The sequence below is a fragment of the Podarcis bocagei genome, assembly GCF_964188305.1.
Source record: "Podarcis bocagei genome assembly, chromosome: 5".
Taxonomy (NCBI): Eukaryota; Metazoa; Chordata; class Lepidosauria; order Squamata; family Lacertidae; genus Podarcis; species Podarcis bocagei.
This window is the reverse complement of record NC_138129.1, coordinates 33,694,126-33,718,661: the sequence shown is the minus strand read 5'-3', so window position 1 is coordinate 33,718,661 and position 24,536 is coordinate 33,694,126. Positions and strand designations below refer to the sequence as shown.

The 24,536-nt window shown below is 41.0% G+C and overlaps 1 protein-coding gene across 7 annotated transcripts in view; it reads right to left on the bottom strand.

The window, feature by feature from the left end:
- Positions 1-918: 918 nt before the first annotated feature.
- The window catches only part of PPFIA4 (PTPRF interacting protein alpha 4), a 116,911-nt gene continuing 93,293 nt past the window's right edge, over positions 919-24,536 (bottom strand). For 3 of the 7 annotated variants that reach the window (XM_081194657.1, XM_081194661.1, XM_081194662.1), the window contains 11 exons: positions 24,050-24,131; positions 22,869-23,069; positions 21,473-21,535; positions 18,748-18,774; positions 17,429-17,604; positions 16,321-16,418; positions 15,533-15,708; positions 14,747-14,815; positions 5,960-6,137; positions 5,029-5,125; positions 919-2,131 (listed from right to left, as the gene is read on the bottom strand). In XM_081194657.1, coding sequence (XP_081050783.1) covers positions 5,067-5,125; positions 5,960-6,137; positions 14,747-14,815; positions 15,533-15,708; positions 16,321-16,418; positions 17,429-17,604; positions 18,748-18,774; positions 21,473-21,535; positions 22,869-23,069; positions 24,050-24,131 — 1,129 coding nt within the window. In that variant the 3' untranslated portion in view covers positions 919-2,131; positions 5,029-5,066. The remainder of the gene's footprint in view (positions 2,132-5,028; positions 5,126-5,959; positions 6,138-14,746; positions 14,816-15,532; positions 15,709-16,320; positions 16,419-17,428; positions 17,605-18,747; positions 18,775-21,472; positions 21,536-22,868; positions 23,070-24,049; positions 24,132-24,536) is intronic. The other 4 variants (XM_081194660.1, XM_081194663.1, XM_081194658.1 and 1 more) reach the window with 3 other exon arrangements.

Here is a 24,536-nt window from a genome sequence, read left to right as displayed (position 1 = left end):
TACCCTGGTTCTATGCGAGAAAGTAGTGATTGGATTTTGGGGTTGCTCTGTGCATTTGTCTACCAAAAAAAGAATCACCCTCTTTGATCCTATTTCATTTCTTGATACTTTGCCATTCAACCTGTGTTGTAATTATCTCATATCTCTGTACTGGATACGATTAGATCCATCAAAACCCAGTGTAAAAAAAAACAACAACAGCAAAATTGCCCACCCTGTCATTTGTTTCTCTGCATGAATTATAAAATTAAGAGCTATACTGCATCAGATCAAAGGTCCACCTAGTACAGCAATCTCTTTTCCACAGTAGCCAATCTGATGGGCATGGGAGCCCTGTAACTCATACACATTCCTCAAGTAAATCTTTTTTTGAGAGTATCCCTGTATTTAAATGTGCTTCAGCTATTGGATGTCTAGGGGTCAACTGCCCATGTCCGTTATGTGTACTGCTACGGGATCTACATATGTAAGATCAACACAAAGGGTGTGCGCCTTGTGAAATCCCCAAAAAGGAATCGGTGCATCCAAGGCCCTAAAATGTTCTGTGCACACGGGCCCTTGAAACACCCCTGATGCAAATGCCAAAAGAATAACATTACATCTTCATTCCCTGGGCCTGCCAAGGGACTCCTAGATGACTGGGTCTAAAAGCTTCTGACTGGCATGCCTTATTCAAGTAAGGAGACTACAGTGAAAAGGTGGGTGGCTTTGGGCTTTTCCTTACTTCTCATCCCACCCAGACATAAGGATGTAAGATGGTGCTAAAATGCTCCATCAAGCCATAGGAAGTGTTCAGTCAACTAGTGGGCCAATTAAGCATCATCATGCCAGATATGGCTCACATGCCACCAGTTACCACAAACATCGTGCCCAGAGAATCCGCATTAATGCAGAAGAGAATTATGAATCCACCGAGCCTTGCTTTAAAATCAGATTTATTGGAACACACATACACCCATTCCTGACTTTTTTTGCAGGGTTTGGAATCCATGCAGTACCAATAATATGACAAAAGAAAGAGGTTGTTGATATAAAGGGATCACTTACTCTTTAAATTAAAAAAATATTTAATACTGTATTAGGCAAGTTGTACACCAAAAAGACATTGCAACTGTACAGTCTCTTGGATATTGCACTTCCAAACAGCACGGTATGAGTATAGGGCATTCCAGCCACCAAGAAATACCACGTCAGTAATAAGAGGGCCACACTAGGCAAAAGGCAGCATGAGGAGACAAACGGATCCTACCCTAGAAGGAAGAAACAGCTAGGAACCTTTTTGGATCACAGGCTATCTGTAAATGCAAAGAGAAGAAAGGGGAGATTTTCTGTTTGTCTACAGGGAAAGATAAGAGCATTTACTGTTTACCCAACAGAGATCTGAGGACATCACTTGTACTCCCAGCGTCAGATTTCATTTCATACATGACAAAGGGACCTGGAAGACATACAAACTTGTTTGGTAGCTACTCTCTCCTTCCCACCAAGCACCTCCATGCCCTGCTTTCAGCCCTGGCCCTTTCACATCAGAGGAACAATACTGCCCCCATTGGCAGACGTTCCTTGTTGCCTGTGGCATGGTGGGCATTCCCAGCAGAAATGCCTGCTGCTGCACTTGTGGGAGAGTTCAGAGCTGGGTCTCCCATAGTCTCATCATTGCCTTTATCTCCTTAGCGATTGTCTTATTGGGTCCGAGTTGTACGGTGGGAACAAGCAGCTACTGCTGCTCTCAGGCATATTGGCAAAATGAAACACAGGCAGATAATGGTGCAGGGACTGCTGCAGACCAGTATTAAGGTGCTTCCATGTCTTACCAGACCTACATCAAGATCACTGCATCACACACAGTGGGGAGAGAGATGTCTGTTCTCTTTCTCAGTGAGAGCATGTCTAAAGCCAAGGGAACGGGGGAGATAAATGGGAAGCCACAGATATAATTGGGGTTTAAGGACACCAAACAGGAAATCAGGGGTTGTGTACAAGCAGGAGGAAGAATCTTCTTTTGGCCATGTGGCCTGAAATGGTTGGCCTGTAGCTTCTGTTCTTTGGAGCCAAGGAGCAGGCACAGTCTGGTCTCTGGCCTAATCTCGGAAAGCAGCCAGTGTATAACCATACAAGTAGTGGGAATGTGCTGCAAAACAAAATGGTACAAAGTCTACATTAAACATGAAGGATACGATGCTGTGGCAAATCTGCTCTGTGCCTGTGCTCCTCCTACGACTATTCACTAGTCTGGGTGAAAGATTAGGCATTCAACAAAGCCCCAACAGAAGCAAAAAGGTCCAATGCTCCAAGCACCTGTTTGCATGGAGCACCTAAGAGGGTCAGAGAAAGGTTGAGAGAATTCGCAGTTTGCACACCCCACCTCTGCCAGGTCAGGAGATCCCACTGAAGCTGCCTTGCTCAAGAATCCTCAGAATCCTGATGCTGGTAAACTGCTGTTCACCACCCTTGAGCACAGATTTAGAGTCCACATGGATCAGCATAGAAATAGCAGAAGCTAGACACAAGGCACAGTCATGGCTGATCCATGGATTTTGACTGTGAGACCCACAATGAACATGGCCAAGTCTCTTCTTGTCACTGGAAGCGTCAGTGCTGATGTTGCCTTGGGGAGAAAGGGATAAACTTTGCTATCTTTATCCAACAGCTGTCCCCTTCATTTCTATAGATGCCTCTCCAGCCCCTATTCAGCACATTCCTCCTTCCTCCTCCTCTTTGTTAGTATGATCCATTAAGGTTTTGCCGACACTTCAGTCACCGGAATTTCTTGGTTATTGAGCTTACAGCATGCAACTAGACTAGAAAGTTTCCTACTAGGCAGGAAACGGCTTCTATAATAATCTGAAGGAGAAGGTATCCAAATGGCTCAACTGTAGCAATTTCTCTGCCAGTAAATGGGCCCTGCCTACAAACACCGTAACTATTAAACCAGTCTTGGAGGACAGCTTTTTAAAAAGGGAAGCAGTTTCAACAAAATGAAGCTTCTGTTGGAATAACAGCTTAATAGTCGGGCTGAATATATTGACCTAAAATTCATATGTAGGCAACTTGTGGCTCTGTAAATAGTGTTGGATTACAACTCTCATTATCCCTGACCACTTGCCATGTTGGCTGGGGCTGATGGCAATTTGGATTTAATAATACTGACAGAGCCACAGGTTGCTCGTCCCTGGTAGGTAGGTAGATTGGTGCATCTGCTAGGCAAGATCCAAGATATTTTGTCATGTACTATCAGTTTCTACTATATATTCATGTTATTGATGCTTTTGAATTATGGTGCTGGAGGAGACTCTTGAGAGTCCCATGGACTGCAAGAAGATCAAACGTATCCATTCTTAAGGAAATCAGCCCTGAGTGCTCACTGGAAGGACAGATCCTGAAGCTGAGGCTCCAATACTTTGGCCACCTCATGAGAAGAGAAGACTCCCTGGAAAAGATCCTGATGATGGCAAAGATGGAGGGCACAAGGAGAAGGGGACGACAGAGGACGAGATGGTTGGACAGTGTTCTTGAAGCTATCAGCATGAGTTTGACCAAACTGCGGGAGGCAGTGGAAGACAGGAGTGCCTGGCGTGCTCTGGTCCATGGGGTCACGAAGAGTCGGACACGACTAAACGACTAAACAACAACATTCATGTTATAATCCTATTCTTCCTTTCTTCCAAGAAACTCAGAATGACATTTTAACTTCACAGTAAACCTGTAAGGCAAATTAGCTTGAGGGAGAGTGACTTCCCCAAAGTCATTCAGAGAGCTTCAGAGCTGAGCACAGAATTACAGACAGGTTTTCCAGATCATAGACCAACAATATATGGTTCTCTATTGAATCAAACACATCTAAAAGTAATGTGTGAACTCCATTAAAGTTTTAGAAACTGTGCACAATATTTTTTTCAGAAGCTATACCCTCTACCATCAGGAATATCAGCTGTTCTTCTTCGTACAGAACCTGGGTGACCAACAATTAAGCCAAGAGTGGACAGCACTCAATCAAGTATAATAAAAGAACAGCTACTATGGCAATTAAGTTCTTTCCTGCACTGTGCTATATAGAATTGGGTGATAACCAACTCTGGAAAACAGCTTGTCAATGTGTTTTAGACGATTATTCTCTTCCAGAACTGAGCTCTGCATTGACCTGAAATAAGTATCAACTAAGGGATTGGCTCTTCTGGCAGAAAATGTTTGGTTTCTTTTGAGAGACAATAATAGCTTCATAACACACAGAGTGGCCCTCTATGCATTGGCTGCTCTCTCTCTATATATGTGTGGGGGGGGGAAAGGAGTTAGATAAAATTGCTATAAGTTGTTTTGGTGATTCAGAGGTTTAATCTGAAATCAAGCTAGATTTAAGCTTGGTGTCTCTCCTCTCTTTCTTCATGGCTTATTTAATGGGCTCCATTTGTCCACTTGTCTTTGCTTTCTATTATTTAAATGTTGGATTGCAATATCTCTGAAGAAAAATGTGTCTGTGCCTTATTGCCCTACAAAGAGAGGCCACTGAAGCAGTACTGGATGTTTGGGTGTGCACTGAGAAATCACCTATAACACATGCTAGAAGTTATCGCTGTGCTAACAACTGCTCCTGCAAACACCAAGACAGAGCTAAAGTGTTGAAGCCCATGTTTGTTGTTGTTGAGACTAGGGTTGTTGAATGAATAAATCTGGCACCCATCAGATATATAACAACTGTGCTGGGTCCTCTGGTCTGACATGGACTAGAGGAAATTGTGAGGTCTGACATGGACTAGAGGAAATTGTGGGGTGCTGCAGTTCAAACATGGGAATACAGCACAATCTCCTGTGCAACTTCTTTTGTCGTGATACTGACTCTCACACATATAGCACAAAAAGCTGAACTGGTGATACAGGAAGCTTCCCTGCAAGTGATTTTAGGCAGACAATAAAAATTGTGTTTAGAAGCCTGAAAACAGAGAAATTGATTTCTGGTTTATTTCATTAGTTTCTGGAAGTTCTCTAGACTACTGAGAATATAGCTGGCTCTACCCTAATTTCTACACTTACCTGGGCCCTGGGCCAATGGTCCCATTGGAAACTGAATCTCAGCAGGAATATGTGCGGACTGTGGATGTCTCCAGCCTTTGGGACCCAGATGCACCAACTGCAAACCATTTAGCAACAACACATAAAAAGCATGCAATTAGTGAGATCAGAGCTCTCATGCAAAGCACACCATTAAACCCTTGGTTCCCTGTTGCCTGACTGCCTAGCTTGGCTTATTACAAAGGTCAGGAGCAATTAAAGTCAATTAAGCAAGTTTAGTCAGTTAAAAAGTACTAACTAATGCTTTTTAAGAGGCATGAAAGTGTAGCTGCCTAGCATCAGAGGTATATTGCTTCAGAGCTCAATAAGAAATAAAATTTCAGACCACTGAATGACTAAATAGACAGGAGTCTAAAGCAGCCAAGGGTGCTATTCATGGAGCAGAACTGGAGAGAGAGGAGTTGTTCTATTATGTGAGGGTGTAAATTCTCATCAGCTGGACACCACAGAACAACATACCCGATTTGCAAGGTCAGATCCTTGAAAGGTCCTTTCTTCCAGACTGATTAGAAACTCATCAAAATATACAAAATAGCTTTCTCATTTATCTTTTCATACCTTCATCTCTGGGCTAAAGCAACTAAGCAAATCCCCTGCATGAGATTCAGAAAGGGATAATCTTGGTGAGATCAAATGGGACATCAACTGTCTATCTAAACTCTCTGATACCAGCATCAGATGCAGGGAGTACAAGAACCAAAAGTAAGGTCCATATGTAGTCTGGGAAGGCAAACCATGTTAGAAGTCCAATTAGTAGTTACAATCTTATTCAGGAAAACAGAGTGTTGGGCTTCTTATCATCAAAGATCACACACCATGCAGCATCCAAACACTTGGTGGTTTGAAACTGTCTTATTCATCTGCCATGAACAAGAGCAAAGCTGGACCTTACCTTCTGGTGGCATTTTTTTCGGTGGTGCTGAAGGAGGTGGAAGGGGCACCAAGGAGGTCACTCGGAACCCTGCTGGGAGCGTCTCTGCTGATCCGCTGAGCATGCTGATGCTGTGAAAGTCTCGGGGGCGGAAGCGCTTTCGCCAGGAGGGAGTTCGCCGAAAAGTCTTGTCATCACCCTGTAAGGAAAGAAAAGATTATACCACATACCAAGCAAAGCAATCAGCTAGGCCTTCCTCAGGGAGAAGTAGTAAGTACAGGCATTTGTGGAAAGGAAAAGACTCGTGCAGGTCTCTTATGCTACTGGAAGATCGGCAAAGTCTGAAAAACATTGACAGAGAACTCATTGAAGGGAGTTGGCCTGGTTCAGACCAGCTAGTTTTCCTGGGTTTGGGGCATGCCTCTGAGGCAACATCTCTCTGAATCTTAGCTAGCAGCACTGGCCAACTGTGAGCTGTCCAAGGTACTGACAAGCTGCCCTTTGCTCTGTCCTGCTTTCCTGGCTGGGATCAAGCAGAGTTGACTCTGACTGGATTACCCATTTTGCCATGATCCTGCTCTTTGGCACACAACTTCTGTGCTATCAGTCAGTACCCTGGCATCAAACTGGCCTCCCCTGAAACTTTAAGACAAGACTCCACAGTGCACATTTTGTTTCCTGCAATTAATGTTCCACATACTGGTGTATATCTGTTCTTAATTTGCTCAGTGTGCCATGCTGAACCCATGTTTCTTCTACATTTTGTCCACTGGCTGAATCTTCATTACCAAATAGGCATGTTGATAAAGTAGGTTGTGTGATTGCTTCATTATATATCCACCTCAACTCACATAGACTACACTGATGCAAAGGGTTAAAATGTGGTATTGTAATAAATTTGGATTCAGTTGCAAGCTAGGATTTGGATGAAATAATCACTCACTTCTATATTTCATGCTGAACACAGCACAAATCAGCTCAATGAAATTGTGTGAAAAGGCCTTCAATCTCCTTTTTATGGGGTCAAATAGTACAAAAACCTCAGCATTCAGTAAGAAATCTCTCAAGGATTATATTCTAATTTTCTAACTGAGTCGCATACTTTTCAGAAATTGGCTCTATTTCCCTATGGAAACCATCTAGAAATTTGGCCATCCTACAAAGTGGGATAATGACGATAACAATATACCAACAGTGTTTTAAACCAGCATTTGTCTTGGTCAAGTGATAATTCTATCTCAGATACAAGGAAACTTAAGCAGAACACAGTTATGGAAAATTAATGAGAAGCCCTTGGGGGCTTTATGCTTTCCTTCATTCACTGACAAATACTGAGATGCTGATGGTGATTAACAGAAATATGAAAGAATTCAAATTTACTTCAATTTGTTTCAAGTAGAAATAAGAGTTGACTTGCCAGAATAACAACAGTAGATGTTGTTTACTTGAAATGACCAAATCCCTTTCTTAAGTACTTTCTAATCTGGTGTCAAAGTTTCTCATTCAGTATCAGTTTTTTAAAAATGTTTGCCTTGAGTTTTCTAAACCCAGATGTTTCCTTCTTAAAATTTTAAAAATTCATCACAAAAGATGATTTCAGAGTGTGATAACCCAAAGAAGATTGCCCAGCGTCATTCCTCATAGCCCCTTATTTTCTTCCTTTTGAGGTTTCCTCATTGTGACCTCTAAAACAAAAATATTGCATATTGCTAATGGTAAATAGGTTGTTTAAGTACATAGATAGCTGCTGAAGATTCAAATTCAGAGGTAAAATTAAAACACCTCATTAAAAGAAATATATTCATTTTTAAGGCAATCAAAACAACTGGAATGCTGTACACAAAATGGAAAAAAATTCTAAAAATCTCTTCATCCTAATGGGATGGGGCCAATAACTGGGCTTTGAATTAGTCCATTTCTAAAATCATTTAGAGCCTAGGAAACAGACTGCTAGCCTCTCTAGACTCCAAGCACATGACACGAGTTCCGTGTTTGCATTGATGGCTCCCAAAATGCATTTTTACAATAGAAGTCAATAATGTTAAGCTGATGAAATCTTAGCAATCATGACCAATATTCTCTCACATAAATTGTACAGGTTTCACAGTTCAGCATCCAGAGCTATTCCCCCTGGCCTGTCACTAGCCAATTTCTGACTGGTGAATACCAATGGTGATGCCACACCTGTGGAATTCTCCCTCTAGAGAGATCAGAGGTGTTCCCATTTTTTTAAGGCACAAGAACATGTTTATTCTAGAAGGCATTCAATGATCGACTCTATTTTTATTGCCTTCTGTTGGTTCTTAAAGCTACTGGGTATTCTTAGTGTTTTATTTGATTTTTGATATTCTATTCTATTGCTGTAAGTAGCTTTGGGAAACTTGGCCAGAAAAGCCAAGTATATAATAGCTTAAATAAATAAATACAGGCCAGGGTCTTCACAAGTTCAGAGCAAAATTACCATTTCCTTATCATTCTTTATTTTCTGAAAATCAAAGACCTGCCTTTCCCAATACAAGCATCCTTGAGTATTATGGTCATCAACAGAGGCCCTTCTGCTCTCTGTGAGGAGGGAGTGGACTTTGTCCGTGGCTGAATCCAGGCTCTGACATTCCCTGCCCAGGGAAGTCTGCCTCATTGCTTCTTTGATGGCCTTCCACCGCAGTGTGAAAGCCTTCTTTCTTATATCTTTAGTGGCTTAAATGAAACCTGTTTTACTAATTTCAGTGGTTATTCTTATGGTTTTACCAGCTCATCATTGGCTGCTTTTCTAGTTAATAACAATGCATTCCATGTTTTCATTGTATTTGTAACTTTTTTTACTGCGTGTGTATTCTTATTTTAGTTAGCTGCCTTAGAATAAATGTTTTAAAATTTAAATTCATCTCCAGTTGAAAATACCACAAAATTTGTTGTTATTATGGAATGGACTAGTACTATGAGATGCAATATTACGCGAGATACATTCTCTCCCTCTTCCAAAAGGGAGGAAGTCCCCGTAATGTACTCTCTCTAGCTACTTATTTAAAAACACTTAAAAACTTTAAACCAAACTCTGTATATGGCATTGCCATACTCCCTTCAAAACTTCCATGCTCATTTTTTTTCAGCTGTATTCAAAATGGCAACAGCAGAACAGCTTTCTGGGTGGCTTGACCAAACAAAATGCAATGCCCACTCCTTCACTAAATTGTTCCTTTAAATTATGGGTGCTCAGCTTTGAATATGGTAGAACTCACGTTCTACACTTTAAAAAACCTTGAAGTAGATCAGAAGTGGGCAATCATAGGCCTAATTTCAAAAGCCCTGTGCAAGTGACTTCTTCAGGCCTCTGGAAAGTGTGATCTGTCTCTCCCCAGCAGCCTACTGAGTAGAAAGGGGAGAGAGGAGTGTGTGTCAGAAAAAAAGGGTGGCTTTGTCCACTTTTGGCTCTGGTCTCACTCATCACTGGCTTTAGCCCTGCCCAGAGAGTCAGCATGCAGTCCCCCCAAATTATCCCCATGTGAATGCAGCTTCTGACAGAAAAGAGTTTGTCCATCCCTTAAGTAGATTAATAAATGCCCCTCAAGGTACATAATACATTTATTCTCCCCAGACAGACAGTTCAGTCAAGAGTTGGGGAGAGAAGCATTAGTGCCTTAGGAAGCCACAAGGTTAGTAACTTGATTTTGAAGACAGATGAGGGACATTTACTGCCTAGGCAGAGTCCTTTATGGATGAGCAGAGTAGTCTGCAGCTCCAGTGCTGCAAAAGAGAGAACTATTCTGTGCCAGCAGAGTCTCCCAGGTATGCCCTTGAGAAGGAAACACAATATAGCACTGTGCTAAGTGGGCTAGAGCAGGGGTTTTATTCCTCCAAAGTAGGACATATACATGCTACTGGATGAGCTCTATGGGATGAGAATTGGGGCACAGTGTTACAATGGCTCCAGCATCTGAGATCTGCCGGCTCCAGCACTATCTACATGACCAGCATTGGAAGAGTTCTTTTTAGACGCCAGGCAGTTATGCTAAGGAGTGCTGCAGGGTACTATTTTAGCTCTAATACTAGAGGATGAGGCAATGTGGAGCATGATGCTATCAGCATGCTGATGATACTCAGCACAGTTTATTCATTTCAGAATTAGGGGATTCTGTGCCTGAATGCTGCTGTGGGCTAGCTGTGGAAAATAAACTGAATTTGAGTCCCAGAAAGATGAAGGTGCTCTGGGCACGTGGTCCCAGTTTCTGAGAAACTAGTCAGCTGCCTGCTGTAGAGAGGGCTGAACTCTGAAACTACGTAGTCTAATGGGGATCTAAGCTTTGTCACTAGAGGCGTAGGCAGCCTCGGTGTACCTTTTATCAGCTCCAGCTGGTACAACAGCTGTTGCCATTGATGGACTGGGATAGCTTGACCAGAGTTGTCCAGGCACTGGTAATTTCAAGACTGGATGACTGCAATGCACTATACATGGGGCTTCCTTTGTCCTTGAATTTGGAAGCCACAGTTAGCAAAGAATGTTGCAGCATGATTACTGACAGGAGACCTTATCAGTATATTATAACACTGGTCAAAGATCTGCACTGGCTGCCAATTTGTTAGCAGAACAAATTCAAGATATTACTGGCAATATATCAAGCTGCCAACAGCTTAGGACCAGTTTGCTTGAAGGATCACCTTACCCCATTTGTGCCCATTTGACCACCCAACTTTTATATGTGCTATATGATGTCTGTTCCACACTTGCGATGAATTAGTCTTTTACTGAGGCAGTACCTAAGCTCTGGAACTGACTGCTTATTAATATCAGGCAAGCAACTTGGTGGTACTGTTTTCAAGACAAGCTAAAAACTTTTTTCTTTAGGAAAGCCTACCCAGACATGTATTTTCATTATGTGAACTCAGATCTTATTTATATAATTTGATCATTTTATTATGTCTACTTGTTTTTAAAGTCTGCTGATATTTTCAGCAGTTTCTTATGAGTATTTTATACTATTTGATGCAAACCTCTGAGAGATTTATTTAATGTTTAATTGAATGGTGTATAAACCTTGTTGAATATGAACTCATGGGGACCCTGTGATCATGATCTTCATGTGCCACCTCCACCAGAGGTCCAGAGGGTGGCAACGCAAAAATAGGCTTTTTCTGTGGTTCTTCATTTGTGGAATGCTTTCCTCATGGAGGGTCACCTGGCACCATCATTATCTATCTTTAAGTACCAGGCAAAACCTTTCCTCTATAACCCGGCCTTTGGCCTGTAACTATCACTCCACCTCAGATAGTAGAAATTGGGTACATGGAGATCAGAGTATCTGGGGGATTTCTCCCCTCTAGCCCATTCCCATTGTAGCACAGAGGATTGAATGTTGGATGTGATGTGGTCAGACCTGGGTTCAAATTCTAGCTCAGCTACAAAAACCACAGAGTAACTTTGAACCAGTCACACATCCTCTGTCTAATCCACTGCAAAGAGATAAAGTGGCATACTTCCCATATATGCTGCCTGAGACACTGGGGGAAGGCTTGTTGGTGTATACACCACCCTTCAGCAATGATGCCAAATGACAAAAATGAGATAAAATGCAAGATCAAAGTGACAGCATACTAAACTAACAATACATTTAAAAGCCTGGGGTTTTATTTTAATTTATTGGTTTTTTTTAAACTTCCTTCTGGGACCAAAAAGGTAATGGGTGGAGTTCACCTAACCATGTGCAAGGGGCTTTTCCTCCATATTCCCCCCAAAATTAGTTCTGGAGGGCAGTCAAGAGAACCTCTGAAACAGCATGGGAGGGGAGGGGCTATTGTTCCATCTGGCAAACTGAAATGCTTGCATAGACAGAAAGTTCGTAATACTGTGATATTGAATTCCTCCCAATTGCAAAATTCGGGCTGGACTACAAATATTGCATACAAAGCACGTGCTCCTATTCTGGGCTAAAGTGTATTAGTTATGCTGTGATAGCCAGATTATTTGATTTCATTTCTGAAGTGGAGATTATGGGTCTCTATACAGTAATTTGCAACATACTTACCAGTACTGAAGCTCACAGAGATCTGTGTGCTTACCTGTATATCACTTAGAAACTTCCTCCATCTCCAAAGATTTGAAGGTACAGAATCCATTGCATCTAATTGACAGAACCTTCCCTATATTGTGGAAAGTTGAACATGCCATCCTATGTGTCCTCTCTTCTAGAGAATGTTGCTTCTTACTTTATGATCTGCTTAACATCACCTGCCCTGCCATTAGGCTGCACTCAACCTCAGGTAGTAGATTGTGTAATTTCATTAAATGGTTGTAAATTCTTGATGATATAGTTTATTATACATCTACCCACTAGAGGAAGTTTGGATTTTCTGCCTTCAAAACTGACACTTTGGTGAAAATAAAAGTGTGCATAGTACTCAATTTTGCTTCAGTTACATGAACATTGAATCTGATCTGTACACCAGTTTCCATCATGAGTAATTGTGACAAAATAAAGCTATTGCCTTCCAAAATTGTGGTGTACATGGTGTAAATATTACCTGCACAGAGATTATCTCTCTGTAGAAAAATGTTGCTTTAAAGATTAAGCCACTGGTATTTCCTCACTCTGTAAACAGTGGATCACCCCTTTAGAATGAGTAGATCCTCACAAGGGTTTTTATTTTTGACCTACAATTTGCACATTATGAGTGCTTTAGAAGCATCAAAAACACATATACATTCCTCAGGGCATGTTTTATGGATAGTCTATGTGATAATCTTAGTGTCAAGATGACTGAGACATGAGAAAGTAGAATAGCTTGCAAAATCTTATGAGTGTAAATGTTGAAGTGGAATAAGAATCACTTGAAAAATAACTCCAAAGTACTCCAGAATATTCAGCCCATGCAGGAAATGGTACACTGCAACTAGTGCTACTGATTTTTATGAGGACTAAGTCACAAAAGGATATATTGCCTAACTCACATACAGATAACTGAGCGTACCTCAGATTTTATCCTAAAGCAGCCGAATGCAGTTATGGATAATAAGGATGCACCATCAAGAGAAACAGGTTGACATAATACTAGGTAACCAGTACGTATATATACCAGATTTTTCTTCTTGAACAGAAAATAGTTTTCAGCTTTGGGGAACCATTTGAATAAGTTCTATTCCACTTTGAAATTTTAGGTGGTAATATTCATCATCTAAACCGGAGGTCTTCAACCTTGGGTCCCCAGATGTTTGTATGTTTGTTTGTTTATCTATAATAGTATTCCTATACAACCAACATTTCAGTGAGGTAAATGCACATGCAATGCCCAGGTGTGTGCCAGTTCTTTTCACTTGATACATTCCCTTCCTGAAAATGCAACAGATTGCTGGCGATATCCATACCTTACCCTTTTCCTAGAATAATGCTTCACTTCAGAGTTTCTTCGCATGAATGGATCATTTCATGCATTACACTGAGGAAAACCCTCAGGCTTACACTCAACAAGCAGCTGCAATCAATCCAAGTTCCGTAAGAAGTACACCTGTGCACTACTCACGCTTTCCCCATGAAATAGCTAAGTGTTTCGCTCTCCCTCCTGCCTCCCCATGCTGCACTTTAAAACTCCCCCTACTGCCTTTTGCTTTAGAAGAATTTGGCATGACCTGTGTTAGGATGCACTACTGTCACCTATAGCTTTGCGCTAGGATCACTGAGGGAACAGTTAGTGTCTTCTATAGTTGCACTAAGCACTCCAGAAGATACTCCATCCTCCCTCCCATATCCCTCCCTCAACTATGTCTGCAATATGTGTGTTGATACGATCTTATAATGATTATTTAAAAGGCTCAGCCAGAACTGGCAACTACATCAATATGTTCCCAGATCCCCAAGTTTAAAGAAACCCTTCAATATATTTCCAGTCCAGTGTTTATAATTTATTGACTGACCAATACAGATAACTTTGGTACACCAAGCAGTGTGACAGTGATTCACAAAGCATACAAAAAGGTTGTACTCCACAGAGCAGTGTGTCTGTGTAAACTCACTTCTGTTACAATAGTACGAGATCATGCTGTTGACAGGGAGAGCAGCTCCTCGCCTCATGGGGTTTGGTTCACAAGAAGTTATGACAAAGGAGGGCTAGGAGGTCCCAGCTGAAGGTAGGAGTGTTTTCAACATCACTGGTCTTCAGAGCTTTGTCCAGAGCAGTATGAAAACATGATTCCTACTACTTAAGGGAGTAGATTTCAGATAGTCCACAGGCTGAGCTTTTGTCTATCAACATACTTACACCATTTTGACTAGTGGGATGGATTTAAAATGTATGCAACCATGTTGCTGCTCAGATTTTAGTTTACAGTCCTATTCAACTGAAAATGATTTATGGTAAAATGAAATAGGAACATTCATGCGGGGATGGTATTACATTTCCTAAAGGAAAGAAGAGCAGGTTTGTTGGAGCCAATGCACAAATGAATGGCAAGCAGAATTTCCTTGCAGATTTACACACACACAAAAAAGTAAACAGCATAGGCTCTGCTAACAGCAATCATTTCTCACATAAGAAGTGAGAAGGCAGCCTGGGTTCCAGCAATTCTCACAGCAGACAATTTCATTACAGGGGATCCTATACCTGTCTGCAAGTTGAAATCTCTCTGGCTTACCAAATCCACTTGCTCTCTTCATGAACAGAATTTCAGCACTTACAATGTTCCTTCACAGAAGATAACTGCACTGCCAGTCCTACTTGCAACACTTCTCTTGCTTCATCAGTTTCTTAGCCAACAGTATGGGCCCAAAATTTCTCAAATTCCCAGCATGTTTTAGTCAGAGGATAGTACTTTGTACTCACATCGTCAAGCCTCCTATCAGTGCCCAAGGCAAGCAGATTGTTGAATTCTCTCTCCATCACTTGTCGTGCCTGCAGAAAACATTAGATAAGCCAACAATAGTTGTCTATCAAAACAAAAACAACACTAACAGTGCTGCCAAATTTCCAGTCATAGTAAATGAAATATTTCTTGAAAGTTGCTTTCTCTCCATGGAAAGGGCTATTGCCTTTATGTCCTGTTTGTAGTCTTCCCAAAGCAGCTGCTTAACCACTGTGGGGAAAAGGATGTTGGACTAGATATTCTGCCTTGTATGCAGTATGCACTTTGGGGCAAGTCATTCATTTCTCAGCTTCACTAGTTTGCCTTCAGTGAAATAGATGTTGTGCTGCTGCACAATTGTAGGGCCAAACAAGTGGCTGATGTTTGCAACTTCAATCCCAGCTCTGTAACTTAGTTTGTGGTGCAGGACAAATCACTTGTCTCCATCTATTCCAGAAATTTGTTTTTAACAGTGCCCTGACAAATGCCTTTGGGAAGCTTATAAACAGGGAATGAAGACAACAGCACTATGTCATTCTGCCTGGCCAATAAACTGGGTGGCCGGGGTCTTCCATAGGTGAAGTCAGTAGGAACAGTGTTGGGGGAAAATCAATCAAATGAGGCACGTAGGGGAAGTAACTTAGCAGGGAAACTTGTAGACTCCTTATTTTTTGGAGATGCCAGCTGCCACTAATAAAAACACATCCAACTCAGATCTCTTTAAGAAGAAACATATAATGGTCATCCTAAAAACATCAGTTTCCTACCTGAGTATTCTGAGTGGGTATTTGTAACACAAGTGCCAGACTATTATAATCAAAATTTTCATCCAATGCTATGAGGGCTCCATGGACTCCACTCTCAACAATATTGTTTGCATACTCTCTAAGCCCAATAGACTGAATCCAGTGAATTACTTGATCATTGGTCCAAACCAACACATCTAGAAGGAAGTGAAGCCATACATTCAGGACAAAACACAACAATATTTAAGTCCACATAAGTTGGTTAAGAAAAAAATAGAAAAAAGCACAATGACTGATATATTGTTTAAAATTTGCAATGGAAGCCACAAGATTAAAAACAGACAGGTTATAGCATTTTCCTAAGCTTGCACCTATCAGTCACATTGCCCAAAGTGTAGCAATCTCATTTGTTCACATTATCATACACCAAAAACAGAATGGTCAAAGCTCTAGCATTGAAGGAAGAAACCCCAGAAAGACAAAATTAAAATGCAGAACATAGAAGGCTGGTGCCCCAACCACGTAGTAAACATGAGCCAACCAATAAAGATAAATCCACAGAAAACTATAATGAAGAAATGCAGGTACCATCTGACTGAAACAGTTTTTCAGTGGCTGAAAAGTCTCTAGAAGTAATAGAAGTAGAGGAGATGCCAGCTTCCCCTTCTCTGCAACTGACAAATGCTGAGTTTGTAAAACAGCACTGATGATGCCTCAAGAAAGGGAAGGCAAAATGGCATCAGGAGCTCAGTCTCATTGCCTTGTTCCTTTGAAGCCTGCCACAAGCAGATCTCTTCATTGTTACCTACCTTTGATTTCATGCTGACTTTCCTCCCGCCTCCTCTCCAGCTCTTTTCTATCATAGTTTAGTCTTTTCAGGCACATGATACCATACTGCAGGCTTGTGCTGCAATGATACAATACAGCACTTATTTCAATGCATTTCAAACCAAAATCTTACTATTTGAAACATCATTTATTATATTTAATTGCAGCAATTATAACACACTGTGGGGAGGTTTGCAGCACTTGTGCCATGCCTCTGTGAGTCCTTGAAGGCTCAACCAGTGATAAGCAAGGTCTGAAGGTCTGTCTCCTCTCCCAGTGGACAGAGATAAAGCACAACTGTTGAGGGAAAGGTGTGGAATTGAGGGGGGAAGGAAGGAAGGAAGGAAGGAAGGAAGGAAGGAAGGAAGGAAGGAAGGAAGGAGAGGAAAAAGAAGCAGATGCAGGGGAAGCCCCACAGCATCTGGCCCTATTAAGAGCACAGTCAGGCATAGTCAGGAAAAGAAGAGAGTAGCTCCTTCTGTGTGAGTGTTGCAGATTTCCAAAAGCCTGACAGGTTTAAGGAGGGTGGCAACCACAAATCCTAAGAATCAAAGTGCTCTGGACAAAGTGCTAAGACAGTGCTCTGGACTATTCAGCAGGGATAATCCTAACTGTGCCATCTAATTCCACACAAATAAGGCTTGAGAATGCACTGTAACCATCTCAGATCGCTATATAAACCACACAATGCAAAATGTGTTTCTGTCCACCCCCTCCCCAATTACTTATGCTAACAGGGGAAACTCTTCACATCTATTTCCAAAGGTTTTGTTGCTGTTTTTTTAAGTCTGTGGCAAATATGCATAGCAATATATTGAAGTTTCATTGCAAATGATAACCACTGCACTCATCTCCTCTTCTGATTTAAGTATATTATAACATGCAATTTCCAATACATATAGTAAACACACAAACCAACCTCAACTTCATCAGTGTGCTTCACTCCAAAAAGAATAAATTGTATGTTTAGGTGAGATAAATTCAGATGGGGGCAGGACAGGAAATGAGCACATTAAACCATTCTTAAATTGGTTGCAAGAAATTCTAGTTTCCTGGGATGAAACAATAACCCTCCAAGAATTTGCTTACCGGTGGAAACTGTCCACCATCTTGAGGTGCACTCGAAGATCTTTCTTAGTCAGATGATCCAGCATTCGTGCATCCACAAGACACTCCATGAAATAGCTGCGATATTGTGGGAGACCCAGACTAGGAAGCCATTCATTCCCTATCCACTCATGATTCATGTCCCCATAAGCCAATGTCTTTGAAAGTAAAGAAGAAGAATGTAAGAGCAGGTCCCTCAGAAGCATTAACAGAATCCTATTGGGAAGTCTCATAAATGTAATTTAGAATAATTTAATAAAGGTACAGTAATCTCATGTCTTGGATTTATCTTGATTGTTCATTGATGCCTTGATAATATATATACACTATTGTGTGTGATAAGGATTATCACAAAGATGAAAGATTCTCATATTGTTGGTGATACCACATTGGCAAGTTGTCTGGAATCAACCAGTGTCCTAAATATTGCATATCTTGAAAACCTTAATCATGAATAAAGCATACATAATCTGTGCTCCATTTTCAGCCCCTTGGGCAGAAATATACCACAAAATATAAGGAACAAAGCTGCAAAGTACTGTGCAGGGATCCTTCCTTACAAGCTCATTTGGATGCAGTGGATTCTGGATCCTGCTATTAAGTCTAAAGACCTAGGGCAGTGGGCTCTATTATACATGCTTCCCACTGAAGCCAGTTAAGCCGTTCCACTGAAGGGTTTGGATAAACTGAAGGGTTTTGAATCTATCTCTACCCTATATCTACTTTCAGACTTTCCAGTGATTGGGAAGAAACATTTGAAAAGAAAGGAAGCAGTGATGGCCTAGTCATGCATGCCAGAATTTTATTATGTCTGCCTTCTATTGGCAAAATGAGGACACATCTGATAAGGAAACAAAGGGCCACAGGTATTTGCTCCCTTTGCATAGGAATTTAGAGGTGTTCCAAATCTGGCTGAGAACAAGGAATACTAAAATTAATGTGGGAAACAGCAGTAAATCAATAGAGTAGATCTGTATGGTTTGCAAAACTATAGCTGTAATGGAACTAGGTGAGGGGGTGAGAAGTGAGAGCTCTCTTATATTATGGAAAGTTTTTTTCTGTTTGGAGAAAACTGTATAGCATTAGTAACCAGAAAGTGTAAGCAGGGTTAAGAGCATTCTTCATCTGTCTTCATTGAGAAAAGTCTTCCCAGCTTATTGAAACAAAACAAAACCAAAGCAAGGTGATTTAATCAGATTGTAAGTGTCATTGTGGAATCAGTTTTGATGTGTTCTGACCATTCACATAATTTTGTGTGTCTAAGCACAGTGGAAAAAGGCAAGATAATATACAAGTCTCACCTGTGCCCAACTGCCCTCCTCAGTGTCCTAAATGTAACAATGCAGCATGTCAACAAAACAACAGGCAAAGTAAGTTATAACCATATGGGGGCTGACAATATTTAAGATACAAGCAGAGACTCCTTTATTATATTTTCATTTACTACATTTACATACCACCTTTTCCTCCAAAAAGCTCAAGGTGCAGCACATGGTTGTTCCCTTTCCATTTGATCCTCACAACTTTGTGAGGTAGAGTACGCTGAGAGAAAGTGACTGAGCCAAGGTTACCCCAGTGGGTGGGGATTTGAACTCTGGTCTCCCAGGTCATAATCCAACACTCCAGCCATTACACCACAGTGGTTCTCCAATGAGTGTAAAACAAAATAATCAGGATACTTTCACACACAGACCACACACATGGCACAAGCACAAATATGATTTCACTTTCAGGCTCTCATTCTTCAGCAGGCATAACATGAGGGATCTCACTGTAGGCAATATTTTGAATCTCTCAATAATGAGCAAAAGAGTCATATTATACTGCACATGCCACCATAATGTTACATGACTCAAACAGAGAAGCATATTCAAAACTTAAGAGATAAATAACAGATGCTGCACTAAAGGAAGGAGCTGGTGAAACTTCCTGGAGATTGACTGATTGTTTATTAAATTTCTATATCACCATCACATAGGGCAGTTTACAAAATAAAAACACAAAAATGCACTGCATAGTAACAAAAACATTAACATCCATTCCTAAAAGATTTATTAAAATGGGCAGTGTGAACATAAGCACTGTTAGTAGATGGTTCCCTAAACCGGATAGAGGGGTGGTGGCCTGTTCTTGATGAAGCTACACTCCCTCTAAAGTAGTGGGTATGCAGGTTGAGGGTACTTCTGGATCCATTGTCACTTGATGCTCAGGTGGCCTCAGTGGCGTGGAGTGCCTTCCATCAGCTTCGGCTGGTGGCCCAGCCGCACCCCTATCTGGACAGGGATAACCTAACTTCTGTTGTCTATGCTCTGGTAACCTCTAGGTTAAATTACTGCAATGCATGTTACGTGAGCCTGCCTTTGAAGACGGCTCGGAAACTTCATCTGGTACAAATTTCTGCGGCCAGGTCGCTCACCGGGGCAAGAGGGTTTGAGCATGTAATACCAATCCTGGTATGACTGCACTGACTGCCAATTAGTTTCCTGGCCCAATTCAAAGTGCTAGTTTTGACCTTTAAAAGGCTTGGGACCAAAATACCTTAGGACCACCTCTCTCCATATTAACCGACACCATCCCTGCAATCATCATCTGAGTCCCTCCTTCATGTGCTCCCTTCCACAAGAGGTCTGGAGGGTGGCAGCACAAAAATGGGCCTTTTCTGGGATGGCTCCCCATTTCTGGAATGCTCTCCACAGGGAGACTTGCCTCGCACATTTGTTATATATCTTTAGGTGCCAGACAAAAACTCTCCTCTTCTCCCAGGCTGACGTGGGTGAACAGTAGCCACAATATGTCAATAGCCACAAATTAATTTGTTTTCCTGATAAATGTATACCTTTCATCTTCAACCGCTAGTGCTCGCAAGCAGTAAATACAAAAAAGGAAATGATGCTGACATGTGCCAGTGAACAACTGCTAGCTACCTATGGCTGCGGTCACCACACAAATAGGTGAACAGCAAGTTGCCAACTACATGAGACAGATAAATGTGCTTCTTGTTAGGCATATCCCCCATATATTACACTTGTATCTTCTTAATTAAGAGCAAGAAACCTGCCAGTCACCTTACATAAATATTGGCTGGGCAAAGGCACAGCTGCCAGCCACCCTTTAGGGATACATCTCAAAAGAGACCCTTTACTGTTATTTATTATTAATAATCTACAGGATTCATAACCTGCCAAACCAAAAAGGCTCTCAAAGCAACTTTCAAAAATCAGTTCTAAGATGGTCCCTGCCCTCAGGCTCACTATCTAAAAAGACATGACACACAAGAGAAAGGGAATGGGAGGGAAGAAAAATAATCAAGCTTAAGCATATGTTCTTAAAAGTTACAGTTAACTAGAATAAGTCAGTTACCATGCATACTGAGGGGGTTCCTAAGTATTGTGGGTCATGGTTACCCGATAGAAAAGAATAATATGTTTAGTTATAGCTCACATTTCCAATGGAGTAAACACCAAAGATGGCTCAAAGATTGTTGAACCCTCAACAATATGAAGTGTCCTGAACAACAATACATTTTGCATTTTTATCAAAGAAATGAATCACCTGGCCAAAATTGAACCAACCTCTTATCATGAGTAAAGTACAGTGGTACCTCTGGTTGCGGACACAATTTGTTCCAGGGTGCCATTTGCACCTCGAAAAGTCTGCAACCAGAGCAGTGCTTCTGTGCATGTGCAAAGCACGATAGAGTGCTTCTGCGCATGCGCGAACTGTGCAGAATGCTTCTGCGCATGCGCAAACCATGTAGAACGCTTCTGCACGTGCGGCAAAACCCGGAAGTAAACACTTCCAGGTTTGCTACGTTCTTAACCCGAAAAAACGCAACATGAAGCATTTGCAAAAGGTATGACTGTATGCTGAAATAGGTATACTGTAGTATTAGTCCTGAAAAAGCCTTACATTTTGATTAGATGCAAAATTATTTCCCTGCCTGTTTTTATGAGGATGAGATGGCAGGGATCTCAGACACTTAAGGACAAATTATACAAAGGAAACTATCACACAGAAGAAACTTACCGTTTTGGTTGAAGTTGCCATAGTTTCCATCTCTTCGTGTGTCACCCAAACATTTCCAGATGACTAGGGGGGGAAGATGAAATAAATTAATGAGAGGGGAAGGAACAACTGTGATCTTGTCAGTAAAGCATTTTAATCTGAAGTCAACTTAAATTAAACCATGGCTAATGTATGGATGAAGATAGTTTTCAGTGGCTGTGGAAATGACAATAATGCTATGAAAAATCATGCTCAATTTACATTAAGATCCTGATTTTTTTGTACATTAAGTTCATTCAGAAAAAATATTTGAGGCTTTTAAAGAACAAGACCTCCTTTCTTCCCAAATGGTAGACACTGTACCAAGCCATCTGAATGAATATGCAGTTCTCTTTAGAGTTTTCAACAATATTAGAAGACCTGTAATTGCAGCCCCGTATTTCCTGTGCCTCACTGCCCCACTTACTGTCTGCTCTGCCCCATTTCCTTCCACCTCCCCTTATTGTGCCAAATTCTTGCATTAAGTCACCATGCCCTTTGCTTCTTCAGGAAAAAAGAAGGGGGAAGGTGAGATCTCTCACCATATGTTAGTTAGTCCTTATATTTCTACCTATTGCTACTTCTCACCCAGTAAGCAGGGAAGTCAAAGCAAGAATATGATTTGAGTTTCTGAGAGAGCCAAGCACTCTTCAAATACAACCAATCCAGCTAGTGCCCTGGAAATAATGTTTGTTTGTTTGTTTGTTTGATTGATTGATTAATTGATTTTTTTTATCTGGTCCTTCCTTCCGAAAGGAGCTCAGGGCAGCAAACAAGAAAATAAAAAGTCAATTTTAATATTTTTAAACAGAACCTAAAATAATCACAACTAATATATCAAAGGTTGCCAAAAACAATAAGTTTTAGTATTCTTCAGCCCTCCAAAACCTGGGTGAACAGGAACAGGTCACTGTCACTAATTACAGGGACAAGTCTAGAACACCTAGCACTAGAACAGCTACAAGCCAGAGATAAGGAAGGTTGTTTTGAACTGTCTACTGGCAGTGACAAAACAGGTGGGCAAGGTACAATACCTTTGAGCAATTTTACCTGCCATCTTGACAGAAAGACTACATCCAAGCAAATAAGTATGTTAAGTTAAATGAACTCCTAGTAAAAGCCACTGGCTCTCACAAGGTGAAGTAAGGGCCAAGCCTTCTTGGATCAATTTTACCAGTTACACCTGAGGCACAGGATTTACCAAACTCTGACCACAAATGTTACCAGAATACAATATGCTAGCAACAGCCTGCACTACTCTGCCTCTCACTAAAAGACTTTAGGCTTGGGTTTTATCCCTTTACGTTGGATGCAGAATGAGCAACTGCAGTTTTCTAGGCCAGTTTGTTATCTCAAGAATGCAATATGAAGCACTTACTGTCCTTGAAGTAGGTGGAGCTGAAGGGCTTGTTAGTGATACCATTTCCTGAATTGCCAAACGCAGTTTTAATCGGTGAAGAGCGTTACTAATGCCAATCTCCCTCTGGATCTCTGTATCTGACAAGGCAGACATGATAGCACCACTCTTTACATTGGCTCTGCAGGCTGCAACATACCAGGCAGGCATACCTACCCAAAGCTACAACACAGAAGGTCACAGGTAAGCTTATGTTTACATCTCTACTCAGATAATCATCCTTCCCCACAGCAGAATTATTGTTAAACCACTTTGTTAGTCTGAGAGTATTGATAGGGAGCAATAGGAGTGTTTTCTCACTATTATGACAGCAGCTTTGGTCCTGTATTGGTAGCTTAATAAACAAAATAGAGAAAGAGGGAAGGGTAGATTTTCTGCAAGAGAAAAAAAAGTTTTCCATTCCATCTTTCTAACTGTGGCTGCTTTTCCTAGTTCAATACAAACAAAGTGATAAAATTGACTCAAGCAGTTTCTGGTCTAGTCAATTTCACCACTCTAGAGTGAACTTCAGGTGATTTTCCGGTTTTAAAAGACTATACATCTATGCTTTCATGAAACAAATGGACTTTCTATGTCTCAGGAAAGATCTACAGCCCTGACTTGTGACACATGGTAGCATTAAATTGTTCACTTGTTTTGAAGAACAAATACAATAAGGCTGCAATCCTATACCAACTTACTTAGGAGCAAGCTCTCATTGGGAATTCTGCATAGATGTGTTTAAGAATGCATTGCAAATCTAATTAAAATTTTCTCAGCAACACACCTGCTGAAACTGGCAGAGGCAAATGCAACAAATAAATAGATGAATAATTGGGAGGCTGAAGCCATTATTGAAGATAGGAACCAGGCTGCAATTTATCTCCTGGTGGGAAATTAAAAGGCAGCTGCTTTAAATTAACAACACAATACTGTACCATTGATATGCAACTTCAAATAGGTTAGCTAAAAATACATTCTAATTTAGGGACACAATTCTAAAGAAGATGCAAGAATTAATTTCAATGTGAGATAGAGAGTCTGGTTGTTTGAAAAAACACTATGTCAAATATTTGAAATAAATGGTAAATAACCTGTCTACAAAGAGCCAAAGTCATCTACTAGATCCCATTAATCATCTGAAGAGCTTGAGGCAGGCTTACCTCCAACCAGGAGACTACAGTTGGGCCATCCCACTGAGCAAAGGGAATGCCCCTTCTTCGAGCATCTTCCAAAAGTTCATGTCTGGAAGGAGAAGCAGTAAGCAGTAATACAACCATTTCATTGCTAGCTAGCTGTGCACTCAACAGTTCACAGCAGTAATTTATAAACTGCTATTAAAAAATTATACTGTTTTCAGTCCTAACAAGTGGTTTACATTTTTTTGAAAAAATCAAGTAGCAAACAATAAAGCTAAAACCTTGAAATAAAAATGAGAAGAATGAAAACCTCCAGTCATATATTAGACACCATTAGAAACCACATAGAGTGTGTTCACTGCCCATTTAAATGCCACCTGGAATGGGGCTAGTTTCACCTCCCTTGGAAGAGAATTCCATGAGCTACCCTAATAAACCATAGATTTAAAAAAATAAACAACACTCTTGCAGAGTGTAGCTGCAAGAAAGTAACTAGAGTCACTTACAGACC